This window comes from Thamnophis sirtalis, unplaced genomic scaffold (genome assembly GCF_051295495.1).
Source record: "Thamnophis sirtalis isolate CommonGarterSnake01/CBP01778 unplaced genomic scaffold, rThaSir2_p1.2 scaffold_4, whole genome shotgun sequence".
Classification (NCBI taxonomy): Eukaryota; Metazoa; Chordata; class Lepidosauria; order Squamata; family Natricidae; genus Thamnophis; species Thamnophis sirtalis.
The window spans coordinates 36,554,313-36,567,495 of NW_028261384.1; the positions used below are offsets into that span (position 1 = coordinate 36,554,313).

The 13,183-nt window shown below is 36.5% G+C and overlaps 1 protein-coding gene across 3 annotated transcripts in view; it reads right to left on the minus strand.

Annotated features, from left to right (window-relative positions):
- Positions 1–13,183, minus strand: part of DGKB (diacylglycerol kinase beta) — a 354,420-nt gene that overhangs the window by 270,491 nt on the left and 70,746 nt on the right. For all 3 annotated transcript variants that reach the window (XM_087712751.1, XM_087712753.1, XM_087712752.1), the window contains 4 exons: positions 10,846–11,006; positions 8,116–8,192; positions 6,910–6,930; positions 1,591–1,744 (listed from right to left, as the gene is read on the minus strand). In XM_087712751.1, the coding sequence (XP_087568877.1) occupies positions 1,591–1,744; positions 6,910–6,930; positions 8,116–8,192; positions 10,846–10,915 (322 nt within the window). In that variant the 5' untranslated portion in view covers positions 10,916–11,006. The remainder of the gene's footprint in view (positions 1–1,590; positions 1,745–6,909; positions 6,931–8,115; positions 8,193–10,845; positions 11,007–13,183) is intronic.

Sequence of the window (13,183 nt, forward strand, 5' to 3'; positions counted from 1 at the left end):
AACAAAATATTTCAAACATCTTACCTGCCCATATTTCTGTTACCATATATAACACTTTTTTCTCTGTGTAGCAATTGAAAAATGGACATCGTTTTGCACAAAAGATAATTCAAGGTGATAAAGTAGGCTATATTTTTAAATCAAATTTATTGACCCATTTTACAAGAAGTGACTCACAAAACATTCAGATAAAACCATAATTATTTTTAAAAACCTATATAACTTATAAAAGTACAAATTAATAAATATCATAAAAAAACAAAAATACAAACCATAGAAAAAAGAGAATAAGAATATCAAGGGTTAGGGTTGATTAAATAACAGAACTTGAGAGCCTTTTGAAATATTGAAATGGATGAAGCTAATCTAATTTAAAAGCTGCCCACAAAGCATGATTTGAGTGGATACATAAATTTCCTTAAATAAATAAATAATTCTCAAGAGAAGGATGTTCCTTAAGGTGGGCATCATGGAAGAGAAATATGTCTCCTGGATCCATCAACTATAGGTCCTTAGCATATGGTACCTAAAGAATGCCTTCTCTGCCAGATTTAATGAGGTTTGGCTAATATAATCAGAAGATGTGAGGTAACCTGATCTCATGCCATGAAGAACTTAAAAAGTTAAAACCTTGAACTTGACTAGGGAGCAATTGCAGTTCACAGAGCAGAGGTTTAACATGCCCTGTTCTAGGAGTGCAAATAACTGCCTGTGCCACTGTAGTCCACACCAACTGCAACTTCAGGATCTTGGATCTTCAAGGGCAGCCCCATTACAATACATGGCAGAAGTCCAGTCTGGAAGTGACTTGGACATGAGTGATTGTAAGAAGGGCCTATTGATCCAGGAACCAATACAACTAGCATTTCTAATCCTTGTTCGGTTGAGTTTACCCTTTATTGAGTACCAGTGATACTCTGGATGTATTTTCTCTCATTTCATCTGCCTCAGTGTCTCTGTAAATCACTGAGAGAAAAGAAATCCTACTGGAACAATTGGGCCTAAGGCGTCAGCCACTATTTTGTTTGAATACATACATACATACATACATACATACATACATACATACATACATACATACATTTCATTACTAGGGAGGTAAGTACTATTATATTATCTAAAATTATAAGCACATTTATAACAGAAATTGAAATTATTTCATTTTTATCATAAATTTTACAGCAACGTTTTCTGCTTATATTCAAATGCTACTTTTAACATCCACAGTAATCACAGTTTATTAAAGGATGTCTAAGATCAACTTAAATCTTACAAATAAAAGTGTAATGTGTCTATTCTCATTTGAAAAACTACTTTGAAAGAAGAGATCTGGAAGAATTAATAGAGTTGAGACTTTTAATTTTTCTGTTTGCCAACTTTTTCTCTACTCAAATATCCCTGTGATATTTGTCTCTAGACTTCATAATTTATACCAAATTTCCTTCCCTTTTCTAAAAGTGCTATTTTAATCCCATTCCCACTACAAAAAATTAAATCATTACAAAAGAATGAAAAGACATTAAGGATCATTAAAGGCTTTCTATTAAGTCTCAGAACAAGTGGTAGTCCATTCAAGGCAATCAAACTCACCTCCTGGAAGAAATGGTGATTTAGTCTTTACCAATGGACTGATGTGAGGAACTTTGTTCCCAAAAGATACAAAGAGATGTTCACAAAATTCATCTGGTAAGTCAGCCTCAAGAAAGGTCTTCATAAATAACTTGAAACCTTCTAAATCAATTGTCTGCAAACAAAAATAGATAATTATGCCTGGGGACTCAGGTTAAACATATTGTAAACAGAAACTCTCAATGTATATTTTAGATAATTCAGGATTTCAAATCCCACCCATCCCCCTTCAAATATATATAATAGTTGCCATAGTTGTTTCTGAAAGTAAGGACAAAACATCTTGCCTCGGCCACCATTAAACACTTTCAAGGAGACATTGAATTCACTCACTTCTTTGTTTACTAATTAATAAGTTGCTCATTACTGATTTAGTAGAAATTAAGAATAATTTTTATTATATTGGAACAAACTGGTACCCTGGATGAAAGAAACCAAGTAAGTCAAAGGATTAAAAAGAAAACCTTTAATTTTAGGAAAACAGAAGAAGGGAGAGTAGAATGTAGATTTTGGAAGGGGCTTCAATAAATATATTACTGTGAATGTTTAAATTTTCATAAAAGAATATATGAAGACTTTAGAATTAACTAGATAAAATATTCCCATGGGAGTTTCATGGATTGAAAAAGAATGATATGAGATAACTTTGAACCTTGACTAGAGGGAACCAGAGAAAAATAAATATAATTAAGGAGAAGCGAGTATTAATAAAATGGAGCAATAATATTTGACCATGGAAGAAATTAATTCATTCATCATGGGAATAAACTACTTAGAAATTACTTACAAGATCATCTGATATTATAACAGAGGATATAGAATAGCACAAGATTTTACACGATAAAACTGAGCCTGAGATTTGAATGTGGACTTGTAAAAAAATGCCAGATTATAAAAATGACATGGAAAATGATACAGTGAAACCAGAAATGAATTTTAAAATTCAGGGAAAATTATGACACAATGGATTTATAAATTAAATCAATTGATATCTTAATAGTTAAAATCAACATTCAAATAATAATTAGAATAATAGTTTGGAAAGCTTTCTTATTTTGGATAAAAAAGGATTCTAAAATGAGACAAAATCAAAATGATAAGAAATCATCTTATGAGCATGATTAAAGATCAATCTGTTTAAAAGTGAATAGAAGAACCATAAAGTGAATTTATTTGAGTAGGGTTAAAATATATATGATGTAGTTTGTGGTAACTAGCCATTTATCTTTATACGTATAAATTTTAATAAAACTGATATTTAAAAAAAACAATAATATGGAGACAAGCAAAGTTAAAGCATATATGAGCTAAAACAAACATAAAAATTCTTACTTATAAAACGCACCTGAGTATAACATATTTTGATATCGCATGTAGCTGTATTTTAATTTGGTTTTCCTAAATATCTTGACAGCCAGTTTGATCTAGTAGTTAAAGTACCTGGCTAGTAAGCAGAAAACTATGAATTCAAATTCTGCCTTAGCTATGAAAGCTAATTGGCTGGTTTTGGGCCAGTCAGTTATTTGTAAAAAATAAAAGGCAAAATACAAATAAATAAATCTTTCTGCCCAAGAGATATATAAGTTTTCATTTTACTTCTATTTCTTTTAGATGACAAGTTCTTAAGTTATTGGAGATCCGTGCATAATTTATACATTAAAATTACAACTTTTTTTCACAAATGTGTAGTTTAGTTTAGCCCAAGGAACTCTTGAAGACAAAAGGAATTAATCATCTTCCTTCTTATTCTAACTCTTAAAATAAAGCAAAAAGGGAAGGTCCTTGGAAAGGTTCCACCACAAAAGCGCGTAGGACAAAATCGCGCTCGACAAAAGCGCGCTGTGACGTCATCACAGCGCGACGAAAAAGATCGAAAAATTGTAAAAATAAAGCGAAAACCTTACCCTAAGCCCCCCAAACCTAACCCTAAACCTAACCCTAAACCTAACTCTTAACCTAACCCTAAACCTAATCCAAAACCTAACCGTTAAAGTAACGAAAAACGTAACGCTAACCCTTATCCTAACCCTAACGCTAACGCTAACGCTCTAAAGCTAACCCTAACCCTTAACCTAACCCTAACCCTAACCCTAACCCTTACCTTTATGCGAATCGGCTTGCTTTAATTTAATTTTTATTAATTTTTATTTGAATTTTTCGATCTTTTTCGTCGCGCTGTGATGACGTCAAAGGCGCGATTTTGTCGATCGCGCTTTTGCCGTCCGCGCTTTTGACGGGTCACGCCTTGGAAAAGCAGTTTACTTTTTATTTTGTAATCTGGGATTAAGTCACTGTAAAATGTAAAACCAGTTTCATCTGGTGGTTAAGGCACCAGGCAAGACATTTGAAGATTGTCTTAGCCATTTAAAACCAGCTGAGTGACTTTGGGACAATTACTGTCTCTCATTCCAACTCATGTGACGGGATTATTCTTGTGGGGAAATTAGGAGAAAAAAATACATTATTCATTGAGTTGTTTATATAAATATTTATATAAATAATAAAGAATGGGCTATAAATTAAATAAATTGTGAATACCCCCCAAAAGCTGTAAGATGTATTATCCTTTCTTTCTGTCGGTTTCCCCCATTCTGGTTGGTTTGCTTTTTAAGATTTATATATGTTTCTCTCAGACTGAATTTGCTTCACTTTCTTCCCCATATAGTTTCAGAATTTGACTTATTTCTTACATTACATGTCATTATTGCTTCTTTAGGCTGCTGATCATCTCCACTATACACCATTTATTTTCTTTTTGCTTTCTATTTAATACTTTTTATGCCGTTCCAATTATTAATGTTGACTGAATGTAAGATTAGGTCTTCTTCATTTTTCAGAGATGTTTTCAGCCATATACCTAAGCATGGCAGGGATTTCTCGATTTATCAACATACAGAGGTACAGAGAATATTTATCAATCCCACAGGCACAACCAAATCACAGTACAAAGAATGTTGTTTCCAGGCCATTTTTGAATATGAATCACATGCTTCCTTCATACTATGTATTTTGTAATAAAAAACTGCAGTAAGTATCAAATTTATTTTTCTTCATCTTTACTGTCAACTTTCATTATACCTACAGATGTCATGCAACAAGAAGAAAGAGGAAATATTGTATTGTTACCATGTTTCCCTGAAAATACGACATGTCCTGATTTGTGGGGTGGGTGTAAATATAGGCTGTCCCCCAAAAAATAAGCCGTAGGTAAAGGGTGGCATGGCCAGCACATGAGGAAGACCTTCCCTTCCCCGGTCACCTCAGCGTTTATCAGTTTTTTAATCAGATCAGCTGAGCTGCTCTGACTGCCATTCACAAAACAGCTGATTTGTGGGTGCTGCTCAGGCCATGGCCTTTTTGCCATCAATTGCAGCAATAAAAGCAGCAGGAGGCCAAATGATGCACATATGCCTTCTGAAGGGTACTGTAGCAGCAGCTATCCACAATTTTTTTTAATCGTTATAATTCGCCCCTACGCATGTGGCCCAGTGAGTGTCATGGATCAGGACAAAATAAGGGTAAAAACTTGTGGATAGCTGCTGCTATAGTACCTTTGGAAGGCAGGCTCAAGTCTCCTATTACAGAAGTGGCTGCGCCTGAGGACCATTTTTGGGGAGAGAAGGCAAAGGGGAAGTATCAGATTCAACTTGCCCCTTGCCCTCAGCCCCTTTGGCTGAGCTCAAGCAGAGAAGTGACCCACAGGGTTTCAGGAGCAAAGTTGAGGCTGAGAGGTGCCAGGGTGGCAAGAAAGTCCAGTGCCACCCTACTGGTCTTCTTTCCTTGGAAATGAAATCTTGGGAGGAGAAAACAGCATTTCTAGGTAGAGTGGGTATGTCAGTATATGTATAAAAAACATAAAATGAGGGAGCCAGCAGCTGCAGATTAAGGAGCTTTGTGAAATGTCATGCCTACACGCTAAGATTGGCGAAGGAGGGGGAAGAGATACTTCCCTCTCTTGGCAGTGTTTTGTTTGAAAATATTTGAGAATCAGACCAGAGAGAAGGACGAAGGAACCCTGTGAGGAGACACTGCCGATGCTGCCGCCTACAGAGACAAAGTGAACTTCATTGAAGATGCTCCCTCTCTGGCCAGCCCACAAGACTATCTGAAGGGGGGCATGATTTCCTGCACATCGGCATCTCACAGGGCTTCTTCTGACATCCCAGTTGAATGGATTTCCATGCCTTCCTTTACGGCATATTGCTTCACACCTGGGACATCGGGAGAAACCCTGTGAGGAGACATTGCTGCCAATGTGCAGGAAATCTCTCTCCCCACCTGCAGATCATCTTTTCAAAGAGTAGTTTCACCAGGATGAGGAGGTGGTAAGGTGCAAACACTGGAGGCAATGTTTGCATCGGGTTGCAGGTGGATGATCTGGGGAGCGAGAGATTTAGGAAGCCTGGGCTGGCACGAGGCAGTTTCCCCAGTGAAGCATCTGATTCATTCCCATGGGTGAGCATTTCACCCTTCGCCGCCTGTCTATCCTGGTTTGGAAGCTGCAGAGGAAGGCTGCCATGCCCGGCAAGGGGGGAGAAGAGACAGCAAGAGGAGCCATGTCCTACTCCATGCCTCTAACTTCTCCCCCACCCCACCTGCTACCCCTCTCACTAAAGAGATGGTAGGGAAGGGAAGCAGCAAGATTCTTTTAGCATTGGGGTGGTGTGGGAGGTGTTGGGCCACGAGACGTTTGTCCTATCTGAGTCTTGCATTTCTGTTGCATTCCTCGATGTTTTGTCCAGGAAAATTGAAGTCACAAGGTTTTTTTTTTACAAGGTGCTTCCCTGGACAAAACAGCTTCCAAGCTGGGGCAGAGAGGTGGGGATGAATCAGACGTTTCACTGGAGAACTGCCCCACACCAGCCCAGGCTTTCTAAATCTCTCACTCCCCAGACTGTCCCCCTCATGAAGAAAGCCCAACCTGATGCAGGGCAGTGGCAGGACAAGTCAGGGCATCACCGGCCAGCTGCTTGGCCAGCTGCTTGGCCAACCGCTTGGTCAGCAAAAAGAACAGGGAGGGGAGGTGACTGAGGCAGCAGGACATACAGTCCCACACTTGCTACCTCCTGCATCCCCAAAATAATAAGACCCCCGTCCCCGATAATAAGGCCAAGGCCATATTTATGGAGTCAAAAGAAAATAAGACCTGTCTTATTTTGGGGGAAATACGGCATTAACCAATAAATATCTAAATATAAAAAAGAACATATAAAGTAAATCTACATAAATTAATAGCATTGATCAACTATATCAGCTAACACATACACTGGATATGCTTACTTGATTAAGAATATCTTGCTTCTGTAGTGCAGGAAAAGAAAGGAAATATTTTTGATTAAATTATACAATGAGAAAATTTCTTCAGACTTATTCTTAAAAACAGCTGTTTTTGCTGGAATTTTGATTTCATTACTAACCAGATTAGAAAGAAATCATGTATAAATAAAATTACAAAAGAATGGTTTTAGCAAATAGTTGTAGTAACCAACAATATCAATTTAGATACTCAATTTAGATACCATATAAATCTTTATTTGACTCAGATTTGATTAGTCTTAGATAAAATTCTATTAAGCAGTTAAATTTTCTTCCATAGAATGGCAGTGCATCAAAGATATTTTATTTTGTTTATTATTTTTATTTTATTTTAAACATTTATATAGCCACCCATCTTCCAACTAACTCTGGGTGGCTTCCAATCAAAAGTTTTAACAACATATAAAATTATAACATTACAAAATCAAGCAGATTGAAGAATTAAAAACAACAAAAGCCTGGCACCAAGTCAATTGTCCAGCGCATAATTATCCAATCTTATTCCAACACTTTGGAGGAGGGGGGAGGGGGAGAAAAAGCCAGGTCTTCTAAGCTTAATGGAAGGCTAAGAGAGAGGATAGAAGCCTGCTAAACTTTAGGGAGCAGACTGTTTCATAGTGCAGGGACTTTTATTTAATTAAAATAAAAGGCACACTTCCTAGTTTCTATTAGATGATAAAGCTTAGAAAAAGTAACAAGGAGTATGTTCATCCTATCTGGTCTGGTATGATGGGTAGCGAAAGTCATCTCCCATATATGTCAATAATATTCTCAATATTTTAACAATAACATTTAATTGCAGCATAAAACCAAGAATTAATAAACTTATCAAGTAGGGCATTTTATCTACAGATTGCCACTTACGTATTGCCACTCTAAGAATTGGGGTATTAATATAACATGAGCAGTCAGCTGAAATAAAATGTTGTGTTGATAATTTCTATTTGCTTAAAGTGAAATCATTTGAATAAAAATGAACACTCTAGTAACTTCTGGAGCACTGCACAGATGTTTGATTTTAATATATGAGTGTTAAAACAATCTGGAATGAACTATTAATATGTGCTAGTTATATACTGTATATAATGATTGTAGAGAGCACAAAAATAATGGAGTGAATTTCTAGCAACAAGAATAATGCAACAAATTAGATAAAAAAAGAAAAATTACCCCATCAGGATTATATTTTGCTAGCACACCATTGCCATGGAATTCTTCTAAAACATCCTTAATTTTCTTTGTTGAATCTGTAAAAATAGTGTTGGAAGTCTTTACTTTTTGAAACAAGCTTGTTTCCTAAAGAAATAGCATTTATTTTTTTAGCTTCATGACTAATAATTTAATATAATATTTTCACCAGAACATTCATTCCAATTGTAATTACGCCTTTCAGAACATAAACCTCATTAATTTTATTCACTATGCTGTTAGAATATTGAAAATTTTAATTGTAATTGCAATTTGATTAATTAATAAATGTTAACAACATGTAAAACACTCTGTTCCAAAACTCTGTTAATTTTTTTATTTTTTCTCAACTAGTTAGATTTTGAAAGAGCATGAAATTAAATCTTAGAATTTTTTAATATCTAAAATGTTGTTGAATTCTACATAAGCAATTAAGATGAATATTCTTATAATGAAATTATGTATCTGGGATTTACAAAAAGAAACCCATATTTTAAATGTACACACAAACAAAGCATTCTGATCCACCTGTATGACTGAATCTGGATGGAAATTGTGAAAGTACTTTTTAAAAACACACTTGCCTTGGCAATGGGGCATTTCACCTTTTCTAATAAACTCTTCCTATACAATCATAATGCTAATTTAAAGTGTATTATTTTAATTAAAGTAGAAGTAGAGTATGAATATATTCATATTACTTTTATCAGGGAAACATTCACAAATATAAAACATGACTTTTGAGTAAGAAATTGTTTTTATTTCATTAAAGTGAATTTGGAGCAACTCTACAAAATGATTAGTAAATATTACAAAATACCAGGACCAGTTCTTCAAAATTCTTGCCAGCATCCCTGATAAAATCTGCCAATTCTAAGTAAAACAGCATATACGAAAGCACACATAAACCTCCATGGAAATATGTTTGGATTAATGTACCCAAGATTTTCCACCATGCAATATAATAGCAGTCCTCAACATTTCTGGTACCAGGGACCGGTTTCATGGAAGACAATCTTTCCATCAACCATGGAAGACAATTTTTCCATTAACATGTGTAGGGTCTAGGTTCCCTCACAACCTAGGCACTGCACATGTGCAGATGAAGCTTCGCTAACTTGGCCACCACTTGCATTGCCTGGTTCCTAACAGGATATGGACCAGTACCCAGCCTGGAGGGTTGGGAATCGGGGTTTGGAGATCCCTGCAGTATAACAACAGGATGAGAAAGCAATTGCATGTGTCAGTCATAGAGTATTATGCCAATAACAAAAATATTGTACCCTGTTTCACCGAAAATAAGACCGTCCCAGCCTTCCGCATAGCCTTGAAGAACTGGCTCGCCCGTCAGGCCTGGGGATAAGGACTGCTACCCCGCCCGAATGATGAATGTATGTTGTTTACCATTTTATTATATGTTGTTATCTTAATGTTGTATTCCCCCCCCCCCCTGGTTTCTGTGAGCCGCCCTGAGTCCCCTCAGGGAAAAGGGCGGCCTACAAATGCTAATAAAACCATCTAAAAAAAAAAAAACCATCTCCCCGGATAATAAGCCCAATTGGACTTTTGAGCGCATGTGCTAAAATAAGCCCTCCCCTGAAAATAAGCCCTTTCAAAAAAAAAATATTACAGCATAGCAGCAGCCATGAGGTAACTATGCTCACTGCCCCAAGCACCTCAAAAATAATAAAACCTCCCCAAAAATAATGCCAAGTGCTTATTTCAAGGGTCAAAAGAAAATAAGACTCTGCTTATTTTGGGGAAAACATGGTATTTGTCTATAAAACATCATACTGGCAGAAAAGTATACCATTTTTATAACAATAGTTATAACTTTCAATTGTTCAAATTTGCATATTGTAATTTTAGACATATGGGTGAAGATTATATATACTGTAAGGTTTGAGAAGCTGCAAATGAATTATTAAATTAGAAAAAAAAACAAATTTATGTATCATACAATGAAATTTTTTATTGTTATAGTATTATTATTTATCTTTATCATCTTCTTTACTTCCCCTGCATTTGAAACAAATTCCTTGTGTATTTAACCACACCGGGCCAGACAAAGTATTCACTTCAATTCAATATTTGTTAAATGCATAACTATGTCATGATGATTTTGACATCAGTATAATTATACCATTATCAATATTATGCAGACCACTGCACATGTTCTACTACATCAAGGTTTATTAAGAGGGTATTTTGCAGAAATAGGGCTATCTAACAATCAAAGAAGGTCCCCCAGGTTTTCAGCTTTATCTATGGTTGAAGAAAAAATTCTTGGAGAAGGGTTACCTACTTTTAAGTAGAGTAGATAACAATAATGGTGTAAAATATATAATTTAGTGCACAATCCAGTTTCCACACTTTAGAAGAACACATACCATGAAAAATATTCAATCTTTGTAAAATACCTTAATTTTAAAATCTCTGTTCTGCAGGCTCTTTTCAAAACAGAAAAGTCAAGGCATTTAAAAATGAAATAATTATCAATAATATAATTATTTACTAATTTGATTATGCATTATAGATAATTACTTCATCTTTTAAAATGCCTTGATTTTTCTGTTTTGAAAAGACAATATACCACATATATTTAAATTAAATATAACTGGATTTTTTTCTATTACTTTTTGTAAGTTTATAAGTTATAGTTTGATAAGTTTATAATTCATTATGACATTATGGAAATATAAAAGTACTTACATTCTGCATATTTTTGAAGCTGAGAAAACTCCGAAGGACTCAGATTAGCCCACTTCTCCTGGTTCATCATGATATTAAAATGCCGTTTTACATTCCAACAGTTGTGGTGTTGCAATTTCAATTGGTGGCTATGAAGATACTTTAACTTTTCAATCTAGTTTCTATATAAATTATATAATTAAGAAGAAAACTCTTATAAGTTTTTTAGAACTATTAGATTGGTATTTAAAAAAAACAATATGAGCAAGTCAATAATATCAGCATGCCAATGTATTAATTATATTAGTGACTAGGTTCATCTATCAGTTTGGATTTTCTGAACTACATGTGAAACATTATTTCATGCATATAGCACCCGGTATGTATAAATATTTCTATCAATATGTATCTATACTTATATAAAGAGATGCTTATTTTTATTTACTATATTTTCATTTTGCTAGATTTCAGAGGATCCATTGATATTGCATAGTACAGTATCAAAAATAAGAACACATTACAATAAATCAATAAATACAATAAACTAAGCACTACATCATATAGCAATAATAAAATTAGAGCCAGGAGTGAAATGCTACCGGTTCACCGAAATGTAAAAAAAAAATGCTACCTGTGTGGACAAACCGGTATTTCCAATGATAAGCTGTGAAGCGCGATTTATATTGCTAGAATCGTCGGATTTCCTGCTTTCGAGCTAATCTAAATTGCATGGCATAGTGGATTCCCCTTCCCCCTCACTGTTCTATTTACCTTTGCAAACTTGGAAGGCTTCAAATAGAGCGTTGGTACTTACCTGATACACCTCTTCTAATAAGGTGGAGATAGCATCCATGTATGGGTTAACACTGTCGATTCTCTGATTGGACTGAGTCTCATTAATAATTAATTAATATCCCTATATAACCTGCCCTATGGGTATCTGCACCCAGCTTTTGGCGAAGAATAAGACACACACAGATTCAAAGTGTTATCCAAACCATAGAAATAACTTTTAATGTTCCAAAAACCAATAAGTACCTCCCGTTAAAGCTGAGGAGTTGTCAAACAAAGAACCATCATTTATGAGATTCAAAGGAGGACCAGTCGCTTATTAGGGTGGGGCTGGATGCTATCCCCATCTTATTAGAAGAGACATATCAGGTAAGTACCAATGCTCTTTCTCAATAAGGTGGGGATAGCATCCATGTATGGGACATACTCAAGCCGGATTGCGCATATGGGAGGGCCCCTGACTGGTCCACATTACTTGTCTGAAAGCACTGATTGTAAGACCCTACGGCCAAAGGCTGCGTCCGAGGATGCAAATTTGTCCAATTTGTAGTTGCAAATGAAGGGCAAAGGTGAGGACCATGTGGCGGCCCTACAAATTTCCTCTATGGGCGCCTGCATAGCCCATGTGGCCGAAGTCGCCGCGCTCCTTGTAGAGTGAGCCATGACTCCCGTGGAACCAGCTACTGAGAAAACTGATATGCTCTTGCAATGCAGGCTCTGATCCATCTACCTATTGTGGGAGTAGATGCCTTATGCCCCAATGATGGTTCTTGGAATGCAATAAAGAGTGATTTTGAATGCCGGAAATCCAACATCCTGGATATATAAACCCTCAGAGCCCACCTCACATCAAGCTTATGCCATTGGCGTTCCAATGGCCATGCAGGATCCGGACAAAAATTTGGCAGGATCATCTCCTGCGCCCTGTGAAACCAGGTCCCAACCTTAGGTGTAAATGATGGCTCCAACCTAAGCACCACCCTGTCCTTGTGGAAAGTGCATAATCCTTCCCTGACAGGGCCCTCAACTCCGAAATTCTCCTGGCGGAGATGATGGCCACCAAGAAGGCCACCTTCATCGTGAGGAGCTGCATCGAGATGGTGCGAATGGGCTCAAAAGGAGGTTTGGTAAGGGCTAAGGAGACTTTGACAAGTCCCACATGGGATACCTATGAACCAGTGGGAGTTTGAGGTTTGCTGCCCCCTTCAGAAACCTTTTTACTGTGGGATGATGAGAGAGGGGATGACCCTCCCCCACCAGGTCAGAACCAAGGCGAGGGCAGCTACCCGTCGTTTATTTGGGGATAACTCTTTTCCAACCCATCCTGGAGGAAATCCAAGGTTTGGGGAACAGAAGTCTGGGTAGGAGGGATGTCTTTGGAGTAACACCATGTGCAGAAAATTCCCCAGGTCGCATTATAAATATGTACCGTGGAAGGCCTTCTAGAGGCCTAAATGGTATCCACGACCCTGGTGAACAACTTGTCCTGCATTACAGCCCTCTGCTCAACCACCAGGCGGTTAGCTGCAGCCACTGCAGATCTGGGTGTTCTAGCAACCCCTGCCAT